This window comes from Grampus griseus, assembly GCF_964374135.1.
Source record: "Grampus griseus genome assembly, chromosome: 7".
Taxonomy (NCBI): domain Eukaryota; kingdom Metazoa; phylum Chordata; class Mammalia; order Artiodactyla; family Delphinidae; genus Grampus; species Grampus griseus.
Window position 1 is genome coordinate 63,660,584 of NC_139001.1, and position 23,361 is coordinate 63,683,944.

At 43.4% G+C, this 23,361-nt stretch overlaps 1 protein-coding gene across 3 annotated transcripts in view; it reads left to right on the forward strand.

Annotated features, from left to right (window-relative positions):
* STK39 (serine/threonine kinase 39) overlaps positions 1-23,361 on the forward strand; it is a 308,616-nt gene that overhangs the window by 161,699 nt on the left and 123,556 nt on the right. For 2 of the 3 annotated variants that reach the window (XM_082658864.1, XM_082658866.1), the window contains one exon: positions 23,223-23,345. In XM_082658864.1, the coding sequence (XP_082514990.1) occupies positions 23,223-23,345 (123 nt within the window). Of the gene's footprint in view, positions 1-18,860; positions 18,998-23,222; positions 23,346-23,361 lie in introns of those variants that run through there. The other variant, XM_082658865.1, reaches the window with a different exon arrangement.

Below are 23,361 nucleotides of genomic sequence, written 5' to 3' on the forward strand. Positions count from 1 at the left end.
GTGTTAAGGAACATATAAATTATCAATAACTTAAACAATGTGCATGTTTAACTTTGTATAAAGCTTAGGGCTTTAAAGGGTATAGCTGAGGACTTGACAAATATTACAGTGAAATGGAAACTTTCTGATTAGATTTCAAGAATACTTAGGTTTCCAGAACAGCTTTCCCTTTAGAAGTAGTTGCGGAATAAAGCAGTAAGACCCTTCTTTGGAGCATAAAAGTAACCTCCAAGTAATAAACGTGAATAAAAAGTTAACAGAGGTTAACTCTTCACATTAACAACCCCACTTATGTTTGGATTGGTAATTTCACTCTGTAGATGTGAAGGCACGCTCTGATATGTTAGGTCACTATTGATTATTATCTATTGGTTATCTACATTTTAAAAATTTATTGAAGTATAGTTGATTTACAACGTATTAATTTCTACTGTACAGCAAAGTGATTGAGTTATACATATATATTCTTTTTCATATTCTTTTCCTTTATGGTTTATTACAGTATATTGAATATAGTTCCCTGTGCTATAGTAGGACCTTGTTGTTTATCCATTCTGTATATAATAGTTTGCGTCTGTTAATCCCAAACTCCCTCCCAGTACATCACTCCTCCACCTCCCATCCCCCTTGGCAACCACAAGTCTGTTCTCTATGTCTGTGAGTCTGTTTCTGTTTTGTAGATTAGTTCGTTTGTAACATTTTAGGTTCCACATATAAATGATACCATATGGTATTTGTCTTTCTCTTTCTGACTTATTTCACTTAGTATGATAATCTCTAGGGCCATCCCTGTTGCTGCAAATGACATTATTATTTTTTTAAATGGCTGAGTGATATTCCATTGTGTATATGTACCACATCTTCTTTATCCATTCATCTGTCAGTGGACATTTAGGTTGTTTCCATGTCTTGGCTACTGTGAATAGTGCTTCTATGGACATAGGGGTGCATGCATCTTTTTGAATTATAGTTTAGTCCAGATATATGCCCAGGAGTGGGATTGCTGGATCATATGGTAATTCTATTTTCAATTTTCTGAGGAGCCTCCATACTGTTTTCTATAGTGGCTGCACCAGTTTATATTCTTACCAACAGTATAGGAGAGTTGCCTTTTCTCCACACCCGCTCCAGCATTTGTTATTTGTAGACTTTGATGATGGCCATTCTGACCGGTGTGAGGTGGTACCTCATTGTAGTTTTCATTTGCATTTCTCTAATAATTACCGATGTTGAACATCTTTTCTTCTGCCTACTGGCCATCTGTATGTCTTCTTCGGACACGTCAGACATGTCTGTGTAGGTCTTCTGCCCACTTTTCGACTGGGTTGTTATTTTGTTGTTGTTGAGTTGTATGAACTGTGCCAATTTACATTCCCTTATTGGTTATCTATTGCTGTGTAATAAATTACCCCAAAACGTAGTGATGTAACCTAGCAGCAGCCATTTTATTATTCTCTCTCATGGTTCTGGGGCATGGTAGGCTCAGCCAGGTGCATCTTGATGGGCTAGCTCATGTAGTTGAAGCCATCAGTGACTAATGGCTTCTTGAGGCTGGTTCGCTCACATAGCTGGAAGCAATTGAAGATGGCTGTTGTCCGGGACCTCAGCTGGGACCATGCGTGGTCTCTTCGTGTGGTCTCTCATAGTGACTGGGGTCCAGGACTGAGCTTCCCCAGTGGGCCAGGCAGAAGGTCTATGGCTTTTATGACCTAGCCTTGGAAGCCAGGTAACATTGCTGCTTCTGTGGTTACAGGCTGACCCAGATTCACAAGGAGGGAACATGAACTCTACCCGTCAATGGGATTAGTGTCAATGACGCATTGTAAAAAAGCACATGGGATGGGAAATCTCATGATCGTGTTGAAAAACACCATCTGTGTGGTCACTCTTTCAGTAAAAGGCAATCATGGGAGGAGGAGACAAGAAATAAAAAGACGAACCCGAGGGGTTGGTAGTGGTATGGCAACAGTGAGTTGCATACAGCATAAATGAGAGTGGGAGGTAAAGGCGGGAGATGAAATGGTTCAGATGGAGGGATGGGGGAGGCAGGATGGAAGCCCTGGTGCATAGGGTGTCCCTGATGCTTATTGCCCCCACAGTCACAGGGTCTACACCTAAGGATGTGCCCTTGATAGTATCTCAGTCATGAGTACAAGGCATATTAACCCATCCCGTTCAGCATCTGGGAGGCGGCAGGCCCACACTCTGGTTGCCGTAATAAGCTGGCCAGGATGGCATGTGGTAAAGTACAATAAGTGTAGTATCAGAATTGCCTCGTGATAGATGGGGATTTCCAGTCTTCCTGTAAGGGAAAGTAAAAGATACTAGTAAAGAAATGATCATGCAGACCTCGAATGAGAAAATGGACACTTAACAGTTGTCTGTTCTCATTCCCTGTTTCCTTTGCAACAGATATTTATTTATTTATTTATTTATTTATTTTGCGGTATGCGGGCCTCTCACTGTTGTGGCCTCTCCCGTTGTGGAGCACAGCCTCCGGACGCGCAGGCTCAGCGGCCATGGCTTACGGGCCCAGCTGCTCTGCGGCATGTGGGATCTTCCTGGACTGGGGCACGAACCCGTGTCCCCTGCATCGGCAGGCAGACTCTCAACCACTGCGCCACCAGGGAAGCCCCAGATATTTATTTTGATTATTAAAATATGTGCACTTGATAAAAAGAATCAAATATTTATCGGGTGCCTACAGTTTGCTAGGCACTATTGTAGGTTGGGCTATTTGAAGGGTGAAGATGAGTAAATCTAGTGATTACTTTGGATTGTTTTACACAGCTGTTTCAATTACTCTACAGGAATTTTGAGAGAGGGTTCGTGTTAGTTTGCTACGAGACCTCCAGGAAATCATTTAGCTTTGATGAGACTCTCTTTTTCAGACTCTATCTGTAGTGCCCATTTGCACAGCACTTGGAGGTGTTGGAGACATGTTTGTAAAATGAAAAGCACACAGAAGCACTTAATACATGCTGAGTTTAGCACCTGTGTAGATTGTGATCCCACCACATGTTCCAAAGCAGAATCATATGACATAAATTCTGGCATAAGTTCAAGCATTTACTGAGTCTGCCTTCTTTCATTACACTACTCTTGGTTGAACATCCAGAACGTGCCAGAGTACCAGGCTCTGGGGTTCAGGGAAGAACAAGCTGGGCAAAGTGTCTGTTCTGTGGAACCTACATAAGGAGGATTCCTCTGTGAAAAGGATCCGAAAATGCATATGACTTAGTGAAAAGGTGACATGGCCACATGAGCACACGTAGCCAAGTGTGTGCAGTTTCGGAGGTGGTACTTCTCTTTCAGATAGATACGGTATGGAAGGGGTTTCAACTGGTTAAAAAGCAGTCAGCAATGATGCGGTAGAACTCTGGCATTTTCAAAGAAGTCATCGCTGAGTGCATTGTACTGCCTGAATAGTTTCAGAGTGCTGGAGAAATGGTCTACTTGGTGGTACTTGTCAACTTTAACGCAGGCTGGTGTTCAGAACCCAGGTTTAGTAGGACAAGGACACAGTAGCATGTGTTAAGAAAGGGCCCTACAATAATAAGTTAATAGCTTGTTCTGTCTCCCTTGTGGGTATTTTGGGCACAGTTATATCCTATGCAAGATTTTTTTCTGTGCTCACTGATTCAACATAGATATTTATAAGAGTATAATTCAGAATATAAATATAGAAAAGGTCTCATAAGGGAGTTTATCTTTAACTCAGACATTGTATCATTAATACTTTAGATCTCATTATTACATTATAACCTGAGTCCCACATCTTTCTTCCTGTATGGAGACCTTAGAGGACATTTGCGGCCTGATGCCATCTTCATCCACTCTTGAGTAACAGTGTTTATGATGATGAGCTCAAATATCCAAAAACAGTTGTATCAGGCCGGATATTTCTAAGAAAATAGGTAAGTCTACAGCAGGTTTTAAACCTCCATATATTGGGATGTAGTCCACAGTGATTCATTCTCTGAGAATTCTTGAGGCTGAGGATATGCCCAGTTTTTGTTTTTTTCTGGAGAAGAATTCAATACAAATCAACCTTTTTTGAACACCTGCCAAGTTCTGGGGCCCTGGCCTAAAAATGGTTTATACACGTTCTCATTTGTCCTCATAATAAGCTGATGAGGTAGATATTATCACTCGGTTTTGCAGTGAAGAGACAGACACTTAGGCTAAGTATTGGCGTCTAGTGGGTGGTCAAGTTGGAACTTAGCCTCAGATCTCTCTGACGTAAAAGCCCCTTTGCTGGCATCTGCTGTGTTGTACCATCACCTAGAGGAAAAATTCTAATTTCGTCTTTGTTCTTTGCTTTATTTCCCAAATTTTCTATAGTAAATGTGAATCAATTTTATATTCTAGTAATCTCAACCAATACCATTTAAACATGTATCGTAATGCAGTTAGATTAAAAAACATTTTTTTGCGTGTGATGTGAAAAGTATAAAACTACATGAATCTGAACATTACACCCCTATATTTAGCAATTAGATAGGTATTATAATTAATTCTTAAAATAAAATGTAGTAGACATATAAGTATTAAAGTTTCTGCTTCATTCATTTTTCTTGGGAAGATAAAACCTATTGATTTAAGATCTTTACCCCCAGATTCTAAATTGATTTTCTTATTTCCTTATCATCGTGTTTAGGGCAAGGACAAGAAAAGCATTTCCTTTCCTCTTTGTAGACATTTATGTATACAGAAAGATTATAGGTGATACTTGAGGGAGTTTGATGATTAAAGGAAGAGAGATACCTAAGTGGCTAGAAGACTCAGTAAAGTTTCTGATAATAGTGGGGATTTGAGCATTTTTCCCCTTTTCTTTCTCGTGCCCCACCACCATAATTTGATTTTAGGAGCAGTTATCAGTACTGTGAGAGACAAATTAATTTAGATAATTAAATCAGCTAATCTTAGGCTGTTTCTTTAATCCCCCCTCCCCCCAAATCCATCCTTTTTGGCATTGAGCTAGTTGCAATGGTCCCTTGGAGGTTTTGCCTCCTTGGGTCTCGGATAGGACCTGACAAGCTGCATTTTTAACAAATGATCTGGGTAAGTTGTATGATTAGGCATATTTGAGAACTCCTGGGTGAGAGGAAAGCCTGCATGAAGACAAGCAGTAGGAAATGAGATTTTAAAGTTGGGTTGGGTCCAGAACGTGAAGAGCCTTGAATCAGAAGGCATGGGTCTGGGAGGTGGTGCCATAAGCTGTGGGGAACCGATGAGGGGCAACTTGTGAGCCGGAAACAGCTGTAGAAGTCAGATTGGAAGCGGTGGAGAGCAGTGGGCAGCCTGAAGGAGGAGCTGTCGGCTGGCAGAAGCTGTTAAAGACCTCGAGGCATGAGATAATGAGGGTTTGAACTAGAACCGTGGCAGAGGTATAGGGAGGAAGGGACATGAATAAGCACTGTTGAAGTGTCAGAGTTGAAAGAGCCTGGCAACTGATGGAGGTGGAAGGCAAATCGCAGAAGGGAGACAACAGAAAGAGATTGAGGCTGTATGGATAGCAGGATGGCAGTTGAGTAGGGAAGAGGGATGCCAGGCTTGTTTGCATCTACTGGAGTTTGAAGCACCACTGGGGCTTCCGTTTGAAGGTGTCCTGTAGGGAGACAGAAATGTGGAGCTCAGGAGAGACTGTGACTGCAGGAGCTGTGCTTTAGCAGTTCTCCCCACATAGGTGATTGTGGAAACCACGTGATCAGGTGAGATTGCCAAGGAGCACATTGCAGGGGCGATGGAGAAGGCCTGGGGGAGCAGTTATGGAGCAGGTGGAGGATGGAGAGAAAGAAAGTGCTGTCACAGGAGCCAAGAAGGTGGAAGTGGTCAGCAGTTTTGAATTTTGCAGAGAGGGAAAGGAAAATGAGGTCTTCTCAAAGGACATTGGATTTAGCTCAGTTTTCATAGTAAGGGGAGAAGCTGGACATTCAGATTAATGAGTAAAGAGATGGTGATGAAGTGCAAGTGGGTAATGTTTCAAAGCTTGATGGTGAAGGGCAGGAAGGGACCGTCATAGCTTGGGATGTGAGGAGACTTTGAGGTCACTGGAGACTTGTATATATTCCAGAGCTCCATGTGGAGGAGGCCTGGTGTGTGTCGCAGAGGAATCTAGAGGGCAGTGGTTCCAAAGACACTGACTTTTCATGTATAAAGTTCCAGGACTGTGCTAGGGCTCCAGAGGTAAGAGTCAGCCTTCATCTGTAAGTATCCTGAGAGAAGGATGAAAGTTGACAGTATGGATTTGAGCCTGGATGACTCAGGGGTGGCAGCCCCACAGACGACGGGAGGACGTGGGCAGGAAACGCCAGTGGAGCATCAGGATCAACGCTCCGATGAAATGATGCACAGATGCCGGCCCGTGTCGAGGAGGGCGGAGGGCAAGGCGGCCAAGGACTTCATCGAGGACGTGGTGCTTTTGTTGTCCTGTGTAGGATATATGCTCCTTCGCCAGTAGGCAAGGAAGCTTCTTGCAAGTTGGGAGCCAACCTGGGCACATGCTTGGAAATGTATTGGAAGAGTGATTGTCTGTGATTGAAGTAGAGGGAAGATACTCCCAGGTGAAGCTGGAGGGGTGGACAAGAGCCGGAGCAAAAAATGTCATGTGGGGCTTCCCTGGTGGCGCAGTGGTTGGGAGTCCGCCTGCCGATGCAGGGGACACGGGTTAGTGCCCCAGTCCGGGAAGATCCCGCATGCCGCGGAGCGGTTGGGCCCGTGAGCCATGGCCGCTGAGCCTGCGCGTCCAGAGCCTGTGCTCCGCAACGGGAGAGGCCACAACGGTGAGAGGCCCGTGTACCGCAAAAAAAAAAAAAAAGTCATGTGTCTTGATGAGGAGTTTAGGTTTTTACATTTGCAAGTTGTTGTTTTTCTTGATAGTTTTGGGGAACTGTGACAAGAATTTAAGCAGAGATGTGCAGTGATCTAGTTTGCCTTTAGGAAGACCGCTCTGGCAGCAGTGTGGAGGATGGCTTGGGGGCAAGGTTGGCAGCAGCAGCCAGGTTGGAACCCGCTGCTTAGTCCAGGTGAGGATCGGTGGGCACTGAAGGTAGAGCAGGCAGAGAACAGGCAGAGGAGACGCTTAGGAAGCAGAGTGGACGGGACTGAGGATTTGAAAGATTTTCATGGGGATGGGAGGTTAAGAGGGAGAGGGAGAGGGGGAGGTTTCAGGAGAAGGTGAGGTTGACTTCCTTTCTGACATCGAGACTGTTTGGAAGGTAGGAAGAAACATTTACTGGGGGAGATGCTGAATGTCTAGAATGTGGTGAGCTTCATGGGATGCCTCTTATCAAATGGAGAGGAGAGTAGACCAGTGTCCGTGTCAGCAAATCGTGGGAGGGTGTGGCCTGGAGACAGAAACATGAACACTCTCAGCACAGGAGCCATAGCTCATAGCTGAGACCAGTGTATGCAGATGATACCGTGGAGTGTGGAGCCCACACACACACACACACACACACACACACACACACACACACACACACACACACACACACACACACACACACACACACACACAGAAACACATGCAGAGCCTCTCGACTCAAGAACTAATGATACATTTTCTGGGTGCCTTCTAACTTTCCAGTCTTAGCTATCTACAGGTTAGACATTGGACTCTTCCTGGCATTAGGCAGAAAAAGAAAAAAAATGATGGCATCCAAATATATTTAGCTTTACTACCGATTAGCAGATGGTATGAGATGTTTGGATCCTTAGAAGAAGAGCATCAGATCCCACGATAAGACTTGGATTACTTGTAAAACTCATTTATATTTCAACGCGTGCTCCCACCCCACCCCGTCCCCTGGCCCTTACCAAGGACACCAAAGCTCCTTGGTGTTAAAAGGAGCTCCTTGCTCCTTTTTTTTAAAAAAAATTAACCTCATGAGAATATACAACTATGTTCTTTCTTTTATTTTCCTTTTTAAATCGGCGGTTGGACAGATAATTGTCTTTGGCAAATACATGAATTAGAATATATAGTTTTTCGGAATCTTTTACAGGGAAATCTTTGTTACTTACTTTGCTGCTCTGGCAATCTCTTCTTAGTACTAAATGAACTAACAAAAATAGAATTTATGGGCCTTTTCAGCATTGAATTGAAACACAGTTGAGACCTTGCCCCAGAAATAAAACTCCTGTCTGGAGCATTTTTATGCTGGAGCCTTCTAAAAATTTATTACTGAGAATTAATTTTCCCGGTGATGTTCTCCCGCTGGAGGTGGTGTTTCTTGTTAGCAATAAGAAAAGAATGAGGCTCTTATGGTGTCTTTTTAGTTGAAAAAGCGGCATCTAAGTCAGAGCCTGCTTAAGTGGGTATGATGGCGTGCTTTTTTTTTTTTTTGGCGGTACGCGGGCCTCTCACTGCTGTGGCCTCTCCCGTTGCGGAGCACAGGCTCCGGACGTGCAGGCCCAGCGACCACAGCCCACGGGCCCAGCCGCTCCGTGGCACATGGGATCCTCCCAGACCGGGGCTCGAACCCGTGTCCCCTGCATCGGCAGGCGGACTCTCAACCACTGCGCCACCAGGGAAGCCCCGACGGCGTGCTTTTTAAGAGAGACCCTAATGAGAACTATTACAGATTTAAGAGTGTGGATCGTATATGGGTCTTGTTTAGATCCTTTTTTGAATAAATAACTGAAAAAGACATTTTTGAGATAGTGGGACAAGATTGAACCTAGACTGATATTTAATTCTACTAAGGAATCATTGGTGATTTTGTTGTTCGTGAAAATATCGTGATCGTGTTTTGAAATGTTCTTCTCTATTAGAGATGTGTGCTGAAGTATTTACAGGTAAAATGATATGAAGTCTAAGGATTGCTTTGAGAATACTGAAGCTTGAAGAGTTGGGGTGTAAAGATGAAATCTCAATGGCAGGACAGTTCGTTTAAAAAAAAAAGTCTTAACAAAAGTGAGTGTAGGAAAATGTAGAAGCCAGGAACAGGAGGGAGTTGAAGGTCTGCTTCTCAGCCCATTTTGACACTCCTGTGGACGCGTGTCACTCTTTCTGCACATATGGTGGTCATCGTTTTGCCTTTTTGACCCGAGAATCCAGGAATATAGCACCACCGTTAGATTGTGCTGTTGTGATTGTAACACCGCACCATCCGGGACTCGGGCAGTGGTCTGGGCAGTTCCTATCTCATCCTTCTCAGAGGCTTCAGCCCCTTGTGGAAAAATGACCATGCAGGGTATTCCTTGTCCCCTGTTACATTTTTGAAACTTTAGACTGAGTAAGACATGAGATGATAACTTGGGTGGGGTGGTCTGTAAAGACAGACGGAATGGGAGAGAGTAGAGATTTCAACATGAGGTATGTTTTTGCATAGAGACCTTATGATGTCATTGTTGGCTCTTCTTTCTTATCAGTTCAAATTTGTACTGGAATCAGACTCTTCACACTTTCAAACCAAAGTGTAAGTCAGTGCTGTGTGTGTATTTTTTGTTTTCTAACTAAACCCCCATCTGAAGTCTCTGCCCTTTGCAGACAGCAGGATAGCGAACTGAGTCCATTACAAAGGGAACACGATTTCAGCTGACCACCACGGACTTGTTTGCTTCTTTGAATTATTCCCAGCACAGTGGGTTGTTAATATGTTGTCTCCGAGGCAGATGGGCCCATCCATTTTGATCACCAGCTTTGCTCTTAATTGACGTTTAGAACTATGCCTTTCGTCTCAAGATCTTCAGATGCTTAGAGGAAAGCCCAGAGTTTCCTTGACACCAGCTGCTGCTTTCCTTAAACAGGTGGAAGAAATTTAGCCCCTCAGCTTCCTCATACGCATCTGTTAAGCATGTCACCACAATGACAGGGTCCATGATGGCAAAGGGTAGTAGCTTTCTGAGGACGTGATAAAATGCCTTTGAGCTGCAGGTTGAGATATTTTGGCCGAGAACTTTACTGTGTGTGTATGTTTTATCCAGGGATGATTTTACTTGTTCATTTGTCCAACTAACACGTTTTAAGTATCTGTTATGCAGTAGTAGTCTGTATTGGGTGCTGGTTCACAGAGCCGGGTTTTCTGTTCACTGCAGCAATTTTCAGGTATGTTCTGACTCTAGGGATTATGGACGTGAGGAGCTAAAAGGGTTTCAGGATGTCATGGGGTCTTAACTTGCCTTTCCCCCCATATCCCTTCAGCAACCCCATGATGCTGTGTCTGCCGCCCCTGACATCCCTCTCCAGGGGAAATGGTGAGAAAAGGATGGGGAGAAGTTCCCTCCTGGTGCGAGTTTTGCTTTGGCAAAGCTATTTTTTGGGCAGCAAAAAAATGTTATTTATGCATTTAGCAAATATATATTTGTCACCTACTAAATAAAAGATACTCTAAATATATAAGGACTCAGAATAGATTGAACTGTGTCTTACCACCAGGCCACGTGCTTTCCCAGCTCCAGATTTTCTTGCATGCTGGAACATCTTCTTAACATCTTTGGAATTTCGTAGCAAATACCAGATTAACAAAACAGCAGAATCCATTGCTCTGGACATAATATAGAAGAACACAAACTCATCCACTTGGCTAAGAGAAATGTAAAGGCAGCGCACTGACAAGGACCAGCTCCTGTCAGTACCTGTCCTGTGTGTGCAAAAATTTGACGATCATTTCATTGACCAAATAGTGTACTGTAATGGTGAGTCTTCATTCCAGAATTCATTGCATAAAAATCAAACATTAAAAATGTTGGAAATCCTAAATTGTTACACTTGTAGTAAATGCAGGTGCACATAAGTTGATCCCATTGTCACATCAAGGTTTTAGAAGGTTTCATCATTTTCAGTCTTGAGAATTTGTTTGAAAGCTCGTATTTCCATCACTTCCTCCCCTCCTGGAAAAGTCATTGTCTTTGAACATCGTTTAGAAGTAGGAAGTGGTTACTTTTACTTTCTGTTTTATACACTCCCATGTTGTTTGAATTTTTTTTAAAAAACATATGTGTATCTTTCATTTTTAAATACCTGTTTTCCAACTGATAGCATCATAGATAATAATGATTAAAAATTCAGAAGATACAAAAGTGTGAAGGGGCAGAGGGAACATTTCTTCTCTACTGCTGATGGAGTAAGCAACCCCTAGATTAGTGTTTGATTAATAACTGCGGACGGTAGCGTAGCCAGGTCGACACCTAAACCCAGCCATCACAGTGTGTCTCTCTGCGGCTTGTTAGAATTCTTCTGGTCCTCGTGGTCAGTTCTGCTGCCTGCCTGGAGCTGCGTGCACTTGGCCGTATGCTCTTCTTTCTCGTTCCCACGCCTCCTCCCCCTGCAATTAAGTTAACTTGGTAACTCATTGCTGTATCCAGAGCATCTTTGGCTCTGCTCCACTGCCAAACATTTATTCTCCCTTTTCACCCTTTGGTTTTTCTCATCTGTGTTATTTGTCTTACCAGGACAGAACGTTCCCATTGTTTTCTTTATTAGCTGAAGTCACAGATCAGCTTGGCACCCATTCCAGCAGGAGCTTTCCTTCTCAAAGACGGTAGCTGCAAAATTGGATGCTGCTCTCTTGGCTTCTGGCTGTTGTTATTGTTCTTTGTCACCCTAACTTGGGGAAATGCCATATTGGAGGTTTGATAGGACTCAAACAGAATAAGAAATCTAATTACTTTTTGTTTTGTGCTGCTGCTTCAGAATAGCTCCCTTCCAGCTTCCAGAACATTCTCTCTCACGGCATTGCCCTTTCATGTTGGATTTCCGAAGTTACAAAATTCCATTGTCATTATCTGAAGAGCGACATTTATCAAATTGGATTCTTTCACATTGGAAACTGTTCAAGCATTATAAGAAGTCGCTACAAGTGTGTCCTTCACTGAACTAGCCCGGTGTTTTGAATTGTTATTATTGAATTCTAAGAGTCTTTGTTTCTCTAGAATTTCTTCCAGTTGCCTATAGAACATTTCAATTCTCTCCTTTTACATTCTAGCAAAAGGGAATGCCAAATTTTAGCAGAACCAGATAAGCATTGAATTCCAAGAGGTCAAAAAAAAAAAAAGTTAATGCAAATCACTGGCAAAAGTTCCAAGATTTAGCTGTAGCCAGTTATCTGTCATTGATAGAGATGGGCTTTTTTCTTCTTGGTATTTTAATGAGTAATAACAGGGTCAGACAGAAAAAAATGTGTAAGTATAAATTAAAATCTGAGGGTTCAGATGCCCAGAAAATCCAGTCAGAAAACACTGACCAAGGAGCAAAGTATGGTAGAGCCTGTCATTTGTCATGGGAAGGGGTATCAAATATGACCTACGAATTTTTAAAGAATTCCTAACTACCCAAAAATGGAAATGAAATTCAATAAATAACCTCATCACCATCTTTATTCCGATTATAGCAGCTTCAGACAGTAACAGTCATTTTAATAAGCTTCTGTGGGTCAGGGGTTCGGGATAGTGTTAGCAGGCTGCCCTCTGGTCATGTGCAGCTTCAGTCAGATGGTCAGGCCTTGTCTTCATGGGTTCTCTCTAGGCTGGCAGCATGGAGGCCTCAGGGCCGTCGGACTGCTTATCTAGTGGCTGCAGGCATCTGCTGCCCATATTCCAGTGAGCAAGGTGGAAACGGCATCACCTTTTCTGATGCTTGGTTCTGTCGGTTACAGGCAAGGCACAGACCCACCCAGGTTTAAAGAGAGGACACTGGACTCTGTCTCTTGACAGTGAGGGTGGTAAGATTCTGGAAGAACACGTGAGGCAGGAGGTACTGATATGGGCATCTTTGGAGAGAAGAAGTCTGCCCTGGTCTACCCTCTGGCCACAATAATTCACATCTCTCCCACATGCAAAATACACTCTGCGCTTCCAAAACCCTCCAGAAGTCTCATCCCATTATGGCTTCAGGCTCAGGCTCAAAGTCAAGGGCCTTATCCTCTAATCGTGTGCCTGACACACACCCAGAACACGACAGGAGGATAGGCCTCTTAAAGGTCTGCCCCAAAGAGGGAAAACCAGAGGCACATGGGACCATGACAGTTGTGGAATTTGGCCAGTTGCCTGTTGCCTGTTCCACTGCTCTCTTTGGCTCTTGGTTCCACGCTCTGGGATCTTACTTCTACTTTTTAAGTGACCCTTCCTTTTTCAAAAGAAAGAGCCAGGGCTTCCCTGGTGGCGCAGTGGTTGAGAGTCTGCTTGCTGATGCTAGGGGACACGGGTTCGTGCCCCGGTCCGGGAGGATCCCACATGCCGCGGAGCGGCTGGGCCCGTGAGCCATGGCCGCTGAGCCTGCGCGTCTGGAGCCTGTGCCCCGCAACGGGAGAGGCCACAGCAGTGAGAGGCCCGCGTACCGCAAAAAAAAAAAAAGAAAGAGCCAGTGTTTGCAGTCGAAGTAGCCTTCTCAGACTGCTTCCTGCCCCTAAAAGTTTCGGGAGCTGAATGCTCTTTTCATTTTGTACTCTCTCTGTTTTAGTCGAACCTGGCAGTAATTTCACAGTACAAATGTCTAAAAAACTTTGTGGGTTTTCTTTGACTGTTGATGGGTTCATGTCTTAGACAAGAGCCATGACCTCAAGATGCTTTGCCTACCTTGGGCTCCCTGTGACCCTGAGGGACCACACCCTTAAGATTCTCAGAAGCCTTATTATGTAATGCAGAGTTTCTGCAAGGTTTGCTCTTCCGAGCCTTAGAAAGCCTTAGGTCTGTTTGAAAGCATCCAGAAGGCACCGCCTTAGATCTTTCTGAAGTCTTAACAGAGTGTCACACAGTCACACCCTGGATTTGGTCTTCGCCTTGAAGCCCTGGCTGGGTTTGAGAACTGCTGGGTGTCTGGAGAGGCTGGGGATGAGGAACCATTTTGTATTTCACGGTGTGTCCTTTTCTCTCATCTCTCTCTGCTCACGTTTTATCACAGGCAGCGAGCAGCACCCCGGTGTCCCTTCGAGTACCCTGCCTGGAAATCTCTTCAGCTAGATCATTAGGTCCATTTCTGTTCCCGCTTTACCGCAGATATCAGTGTTGCCAAACTCTGTCACTGCACAGCCGGGTCCTCTCATCCTCCAACATCCAGTAATATTCTCCTCGCTTTCCTTTACGCCCTCACTAACCACCTTCTTAAAACAACAGTCCTTTCATTATCTTCCATTATCTTGCGTGTCAGGAATTCAGGAAGGGCTTGTTCTGATTTGGGGTCAGAGTGGAGCTGAAGCACTTTTGCTAGGAACCCAGGCCACCAAGGAAGCCAGTCTGACTGCCCCGGAGGCTCCTGGGACTGTTGTTGCTTTAAGTCACACAGTTTGAGTGTGATTAGTGACATGTCAGTAGTTCCTGGAACCAGTAACACTACTGTTTTCTTTCTGGCCTTTGTCACCCTGAAGTCCCAGTACGTCTGCTTTCAGGAATCCAGATTGGATCATTCCCCCCACCCCCACCCCCCGTGGCCACTGGAAAGCCTTTCTGCTTTTCAACTGTCTGAATTCTAAGCCCCTTGACTTGGTAGACCACAGAGGGTACAACTCACAGGCCAAAACTATCCCACAGACACATCATTTCTTAGGCTGTGCAGGAGAATTTTATTTTATCTTGATGTACACTTGTTAACATGAAAAAAAATGAAGAGCATTCACATAAAAATCCACTTCTCTGGAAGAATCAGAAGATCTGGCAACACTGGGATACCTTCCTGTGGCAGCAGTCAGCTCATGCTGGGCACTCCCTTTGGGTGTGTGTGGTGGTGATGAGGTTGGCCCTGTCCAGACCTCCCAGGTCCTCACTGGGTCTGCTTTCCATTTCCTACCTGGCTCCTGCAGGCCTTTGAAGTGGCCATTCTTATTGTACAAGTGTTCCACACAGCTTTCCAGCCTTATTCTTAGCTGTTTCCTTAAACCCAGCCCCTAGACCAGCCCCAGTCCCATGTGACCCAGCCCTGGCACATGAGTCAGCAGAACTCTATAAGTTCATACCTTCCCACTGGGTGGAATAACTTCTCCACTTCCTCTGCCTGGTGAGTTATACAGGTGGTCATCCTCTCTTCTGAGATTTCACAGCGTTTGTATCTCTGTTGTAGCATTCACATTTTCTTGAAATTATTAGCTTAAATGTCTGTCCACCTCTCTGGATTGTGAGCTACTCCAGGATGTAGGCTTTTATTTTATTTGTCTTTTGTCTAGAACTAGTCACCAAGGCAGGTATTAAGTAAGACTTTGTTGACTGACTGAATAAATGATTCTTTGAAAAGGCTAAAGCTAGCTCTCTTCCCTGTAAGAGTATACAGTTCAGTATGTCATCTGTTAAATGTAACACAGAGTAGAATGATATAAAGGTGCAGGCAGAATACCAGTGAAGCTTCTTGGATTGGAAGAAAAGAGGTAAGTAGAGATTGTGGAAGGGCAGATCAGGCCAAGATATGTATGTGATACACATGTAAAAAGGTAGAGTTGTGTAAGTATTTAATTTGTACAAAACTGTATTGTGGGTGTCTGATGGCATATGGTGGGAAATAAGTCTTGAAACGGTAATTTGGAGCAAGGGTATGGAGAGACTGGAATATTAAGGAATCTGAACTCATTCTGTAGGCGATAGTGAACTCCTGTTGTTTTTTTTTTCTTTTAGAGAAAGTTCTAATCTGTGACTTGTGGCAATATGAAGGAGAAAATAGGCAAGAGTGTAGAGGCCAGAGGATTGATTAGCCGTTCGTTTTAATAGGAGAGACAGGAGATCAGCGTTGAAGGGGACCTGATCCAGCACAATGGTAGCTGAGGAGGTGAAATCTGCAGAATATAGTGTTTGATAGATTTGGCTTGTGAGAAAGGTGATAATATTCATGATAATAGCACCTGTCATGTCTTGAGTGTTTATTTATGTGCCAGGCATCACGTTAGGAACTTTATATGACTGTGCCCTTTGGCCAAAATGACAGGGGTGGGGGAGTTTCAGAGGTCTTTTGTTTTTTTAACCCAAAATGGAATTTTATTTTAAATTGAAAAAATTTATAGGAAATATGTGCCTTGTTATCCAGTGAATGCTTCATGCAGAAACTTTATATGTATATACAAACACACACACACATACATACCCATGCACTGTAGAAATAATACATTTATGTGTGTATTTCTGTTTCTTCTGGGATTAGAAGGTACAGACAGAAATGTCAACTAGGCTGGTAGTTCTCCATCTTTCACCATTTTACTTCTCCCAAATAATCTATCAAATAATCAAGGTTCCAAATTGTTATAAACAAAATGAATGATCTTTCAGTGACATTTACGTTTACCATTGATCTGTTGTCATGTTAATATTTACAGGAGATTTGAGAACCTAGTTTCATGCTTTAACTAGAAGGATCTTTGTTTCCATTTTGCAGAAAAATTAATCAGGTATAAAATTTTTGATCCTGTTTGTAAAATTTATCATGCATTCCTAGATACAAAGGAAGCTTGAAAATACTGTGATACTTTACTTTCCAAATCTAAAGATTAGAAAAAAAAAGTTTTCTGGTCAGTTTGAACTTATGAACACTTATGGACATAGGTGAAATAACAGAATATCTACTCATAATAATTTATTAGGATAACTATATATAACTGTTAAATAACTTGCGCAAAACATTTTTATTTAGAAATACACCATTTGTTCTCCTTTCTTACTGTGTATCAAGCAGTATTATTTACGCTCTGACTTGCAGTGTTGGCAGTAACTATCATAAAACCAATTTTTGCATCATCTAACACAGTTTTTCAGAGGACGCCCTTTTCACTTCTATCTACATTAAAAAAATATATAGCCCTGTGTTTCCTCATGATGCTTTCATAAGAAGTGTTATCCCAAGCCATATGTATCAGTTTGAGAAATGTTAAGATAGTTTCCCCCCTGCTCCCGTACTTATATTGGTATATGTTTGGTATATAAAAATCAATTACTGTGTTGCTTTTAAAGGTGAGATTTGAGAGGCTTGTGTAAGAAAATTGAGATATTTGCCATTGCAAAGGAAAGTAGTTATTTCCAGGAATAACTACTAAGTTCTTGTGAAATGTTGTCAAATTTTAAAATGTTTCCGTGAGCTGAGTCTTAGTGGCGTGCTTGTAAACCTTGAGAACTGCCACTTTGGCAGTAAGAGGGGAGTGCAAATCCTAATTTGTACTATTTTTCTATTTCCATTGTGTAAATACTCCTACCCTGGCCAATTTAAGTGAGCACTGTGAAGTCAGGTGTCTTGTAAACTTTCTGAAATGCTAACAGTGGGCTTTCCTGAGCTAACATGAGCCAGCTGCACCCCGGAAGTGTTAACTAAGACAGGCGACCCTGCAGAAGTGTCGGAGTGAGGCTGGGGTGGAGCATTAATAAATGGGCTGGAGATGGCGAGCTAGAAATTGATCAGATGTTCATATCCAACAGAGCATTTGCAAAACAAGACTAAGAGATGAAGTCTCCAAGGTCATTGACTTCCATGGAGAGAGGGGGCTCTGGAGACTGTGTGTTTTAGGTCACTAGACAACGTCGTCTAGTGAGCTAAGAGCAACCATTTTTGTGTTAAAGACAGAGAACAGCGGGAGACAGAGCAGGACAAGAGAGGAGGAGGAGAAAGGTTACCAACACAGGTTTGGAAAGAGTGTGAAACAACGGAAGAATGGATTTCAGCTGTGTCTGCAGGATCACATTATAGCAACAGAGAGGAGTGCTGAATCACACAATTGTGACGTTGTTAAATCTTGGGGAGAGAAAGCAGGCAGTTTTCGTGGCCAAATGCGGACAGATAACATTTTGTATGAGACTGAAGATTGAGGAAGTGAGGGCAGCAATCAGAGATGCTCTTTAGAAAAATGTTGACAGTGAGAGGGGAGAGTGATGGAGTGATGGAAGCAGCAGAAACTGAGCCCCCTCCCCGCCCTTTTTGTTGGGGGAAGAAGTATAGGAGATACTTACACATGTTTGTGATGGATGTAGAGGATCCAGAGCCTGGCTGTTTGTGTCTTGAAGGAATGAATGAGTGAATGAATAAATGAGCACAGTAGGAGGCGTTGGTGTTGTAAAGGAAAAGGAATCCATTTTCGTTACACACTGGAGGGAAAGAGGCTCGGAGGGGTGAGGGTGTGAAGACTTTTCTTGGGAATAGAAAGCTTGGGGTATAAGTTGGATGGCCCTGTTGCTCTCAGGGTCGCAGGTGAAGTTATTGGGGTGAGTGGGGTAGGGCGGGATGGGCACTCCTGTGAGTAGCGGCAGCAGGGGATAGTCTGGGGTGGGACTTCCAACGCCCTCACTCCCAGCTGCTTGAGCTCCAGCCGGTTGTTTAAATTCCCCTGCGCCTCGGTTTTCCCTCTGAAAAAACGGGGGGAATAAAATGGTTCTCAGCTCCCAGGGCTACTGTGAAGGTTAAATTAGTTAATATGTTTCAAGTGCTGAGTCACTTTTGGTACATGAGTAACAGCTGGTATCAAGGGCTGGGGAGGCGGACTTAGACTAACAATGAGCACAACTCCTCAAACCTGAGGGACCAGACTAACAGTGAGCACAAGTTCTCAAACCTGCGGGACATGTGAATCACCGGCGAGCTTGCGAAAAGGAAGATACTGATTTAGTGGGTCTGGGGTGGGACCCAAGATTCAGCATTTCTAGGTGATGCTGTTGCTGCTCATCTGGGGACCACGCTTTGAGTGGCAGCGTTGTAGCAGGACCACGCTTTGAGTGGCAGCGTTGTAGCAGGACTGTTGCCCCGACTAGGAGTGGCCAGTGGTCCCCTGTGACATCACCAGGCAGTGTGCCTCCTCTCCATTGGCTCAGGCTGAGCCCAGGCTTTCCTCCAGGTGTGGGGCGGCCAGGAATGGGCACGGGGCCATGGGACACTAACAAGTGCAGCCTCAAGAGCGTCAGCTGTGGGCTCCGGGCTTTATATGATACGGGAGAAGCCAGGCGGGGTTGATGGAAGAGGCGGAAGCAGACCGAGGGCCTGAGAGCACAGTAAGGCCAGGCAGTAGGCGTGGGACGGAGGTGCCCGATAGCTGGGGGGCACAGGGGCCAATGTCAGAGTATAAGCTATGGGGACAGGCAAATATTTACTGCTGAAAACTTGGTGAGTCTAATTTTATTTCTTGGTGTTTAATTTCTGATGAGTTAGAAGGCTTTTTGTTTGCTGGGCTGTGCCTCAAGGACATTATAAAGGGCAGTTGATTAGAAACAGGTTTCCTACTTCTGGTTAGTAGAATGCCTGAGGAGAGAAAAGTTACTGGGTGTTGCTTTCTGCCATGTCTAGGGTGTCCTTGGTGGGCAGATGTGAGGTGGGTGGGCTCCCCATCTTGGGTTCAGGCTACATACAGCCAGGCACGTAGTTTGTCCGGCAGGTAGAGGGGAGGTGGAGAACAGGATTCCCAGAGATGGGAAAACCATTCCAAGGAGCTCCTGAAATACCACTCCAGGGAGAAGTTATGTGGCAGTGGAAGTAGCTGGCCGGTGCCTTGGGAGGAAGGGCATGCAGTACTGAGACGAATTCTACTAAACTGTGGTCAGTATTTCTTTGGGTCACATTCATCCTTTGTTCAGGAGTGTGTTAGAGAAACACACTTGCACTTCTAACATTTAACCCCTTGTATAGAAAGTGCTTCCGTTGGCTCTCTTGTACTCTCTTGTATACATCCTTCCTCCTGTTCTGGTGTCTGGGGTCAGGTGGCAACCTGAGATATTGTATGGAGATCCTGGGTCCTGGTATTTATAGACAGCTCCTGTTCGAAGGGGCACCCCTGGGAAGATGAGTCCCGGAACAGATCCAGGGACTGTGTCCCTTGTTGCTGCCATTCCCTCTCCCTGGCCTTCCCATCCTGGCTCTGCCTCTGACCTGACCCCATGGCCACAAGAACTGGCCGGGGAACCACACCGTTGTTCCCTCTATCTGTCTGGTGGAGCCTGACTTTTTGTGGGAATCAGAACTTCATTTCTTTAATGGATTTTCATAAAAATGCTGTTTCAAGGAAGAGAAGATAATATTACTTTCCTTTTCAGAGGTATGGTATAAATAGAACTGCTCAATTGTGTTTTATTCCCAGTTTTGGGAATAAATGTTATTGCATGTAAAACTTGGTCTAACCTCGCTACTGCCAGCTCTGACCTGAGGAATTTGTGGGCTTATGAATAGCTCTAGCTGTCACTTAAGTTGAGCTCATTTCTCTGAGAAGCACTGGGTTATTTTTTTAAATCGCCAACAGAGAAAAAATTTCACTTAACCACCTCTTGGCTTTACTCAGTGAGTGAGCCATTTAATAGAATAAGAGCGACGTAACAGGAATGCAGTCAGAGTTCTGAGGGTGGGTAACCTCCATGCTCATCACGGTAGGGGATGGGGGAGGTTAGAAGCTTTTACGCATCTTCTTTTGAAGCATCTATTTTGTAGATTATTCTTCAGTTCCTAGATAAAAACCCCATTTGTTTAAACTATATGAAACTTAGTTGCCTTGGCTCAAGACCTAAAAGCTTCCTGTCATCCCTACAAACTCCCCACAAGGATGTAATTTTGTAAAATTGCTTTCTGGTCTCTTCCGCAGAGGTCAATGTCGCATAAATACACTGTGAAACCTGGGTTTCACATTATGCTGCGAGTTTTTTCCTTTCCAATAAACGGAGACAACAGTCTTAAGGAATAAATTTGTATTCTTATTCTTGCTACGCTTACACCAGTATTTTATGCTACCTAGATTTTTGAGTGTTCGTTGTCTTAATTTCGACATTTATTTGTTTAATCAATATTTACTACTTAAAGGCCCATCCCACCATTTCTTTCAATGCCTGAGGCTATAATCCTAGACATTTTGCTTTATCTTTCTCTCTTCCAGCAAATAAAACTAAGAGGAGGGACACAGTCAGGGTTATAAAATAAAATAGAAATAGAAGTTGGCCATTTTATTGTCTGTAGTTGGATCCCACTTGAAGAAACAAAACGGACAGCTTTTGTAAACATAGAGTGAGGGGAAAAAACATAAACTAAATTTTAGGGTGTGAAGCCGCCCTATCTCTTTTCAGAAAGAGAGATTTCCCTGCTGTGATCTTTTGAATGAGTACTTGAAGAATACTAATTCGTCAGCCGTGCTTGGGTTTTACAGTCTGAGTGAAGGTAGAGTTTTTTTCTGTTTATGATCCACAATTTTACTTTTCTTCTCACTTCTTAGTTAATATTAATAGTATGTTTTGTAGTAGATGTGGCTTTAAATGCTTTCTTGTAATGTAGTCATTATCAGATTTTCCTCCGTATTGCTCTCGTCATGATTAGTGTTGCTAAGAAAATAATTAATTTTACTGTATATGTCAACAGAAAATCTCTTCTGTATCCATTTCTTTGTAGCTTTAAAATGAGCAGTCTGTTCTAAAAACCCTGAAGTGCATTTCAGCGTCCTTTCTACAGTACCTTGCCAACATCTATAAGCATCATTAAAATCACTGTCATTAAATAGGTCTTTCCAATGACTCAAAATGCAAGTGGAAAAAGTATCTTATGCCAAGCACAGAAGGAGTTTTTACTAAGTGTTAAGTGTTTTGAAGGTGAATTAATGGAGAAAAAAGCTTTTTTAAAAAAATTGAGCACAACCGTTTGCAATTATGAATAAGAACCTTTTGCTTGTTTTTTAAGTTTCTACGTCGCAGCTCAAGACCAAGTGGTCAGGCTTACTTGTACAGGTTCCACATGGTAATGCCTTCAAATCAAACCCAGCCCCAGGTCTGCATTGTTTATGACTTCACATTGATCCAACATGTGTGAATGATTACTTTACACCTAAATCCTGTGGTATTTCCCTTGGAACTCATGAACTTCCTGTGGTGTAACTGGATAGTTTCTATTATGGAAAATAGTCTTTCTTCATGTCATACTCTTTCAAAGTCTTCACAGGACATTTTAGACAGCTGGTTTTTCACAGTTACCATTCAGTGGCATAGGAAAACTTGCATTTGAATGGGAATCTGAAGGCTTTTTTTCTTGCCTTCATTTTGCTTTTACACCTGTGTGATATCTTGGGTCACTTGCTGGGCCTTCGTTCTCCCATCTGTAAAGTGAGGGGGTTTGACTAAACAGTCTCCAGGGTCCCTTTCCACTTGCGGTTTCTCTGAATCAGTGGATCACTGGTTGTTATGTTCACGTCATGTTCGCTTGCTACATTGCTTTGTTTAACCACGTCTCAGACCATGTTTTGCTCTGTTTTTTAAATTGAAGTAGAGTTGATTTACAATGTGCCAGTCTCTGCTGTGTAGCAGAGTGACTCAGTTGTATACACATATGCATTCCTTTTTTATATTCTTTTCCATTATGGTTTATCACAGGATATTGAATATAGTTCCCTGTGCTATACAGTAGGACCTTGTTGTTTACCCATTCTAAATGTAACTGTTTGCATCTACCAACCCCAAACTCCCAGTCCCTCCCTCTCCCTCCCCCTCTTCCCCCACCTTGGCAACCACAACTCTGTCCTCTGTGGCTATGAGTCATCTCAGTCCATTTTTTAAAGCAAATTACTTTGGTCAGAGGCTCATTATTCTCAGTCATCCGCTCCTTTGAAAAGTTTTGCCTTTTCAACCACAGAGACACGTGGAAAGCATTCCCTGTGGACCACATCTCTACCCTAGCTCAAAAAAATACGAAATCATGGCAGAAAATTGTTATCATCTGTTTAGTTCATCTGACACGGCTGCTGGTTGTCTTGCTGTGTTCCTGGCAATCGCGAAAGGCGTGTTAAGAATAGCCTTGATGTTGTGTTGTTTTGCTCAAGTAGGTTGAGCAGAATCCTGGGAAAATAAGCATGACGTCAGGTTCTGAAAAAGAGCAAGGTGGCAACAGAGGATATTTGCGTTTTTGATATAGGTTGGAGATGGCTGATGCCCTAGACTAGTATGCTTCTTCAGGCTGCCTGAGTCCCTTGTCTTCCCTTAGTCCTCAGTTTCTCGCTTGCATGCATTTCCTTAAGCAGTTTTGAAACCTACCACGTGGACTTTCACGTGTAGTGATTCATACAGTGTTAACTGAAGCCAAAGTGAAAAATGGGCTTGATCCTTCATGGCTGATGTGTGTTGTACTCTTCCAAAATATTTTGTTCTACACAGAGTAAAACATTTCAAGAACTTAATATCTTTGGAAAGAGGATGAGTGTAGGAGTCTGGAGGCTGTGTAGTCTTTTGGGGTATTCACTGCTAGTTACCCCTGAATTCATAACCACTCAGGTTACTTTCAAGGTAAGCGTATGCTGTGTAACCCAAAGAGCTGCACCCGCAAACACAGGTTGTGTTCAGCTGGTGAAGAATTGGGTGGATTTGTTTTGGTCCAGGTGAGAAGAGTTCCGGGGTCAAGCGGTCACCTTCATAAAACCGAAGACGGTGACTGGGAGTGGAGTGACGACGAGATGGATGAAAAAAGTGAAGAAGGGAAAGCTGCGTTTTCGCAAGAAAAGGTAAAATGACATTGAT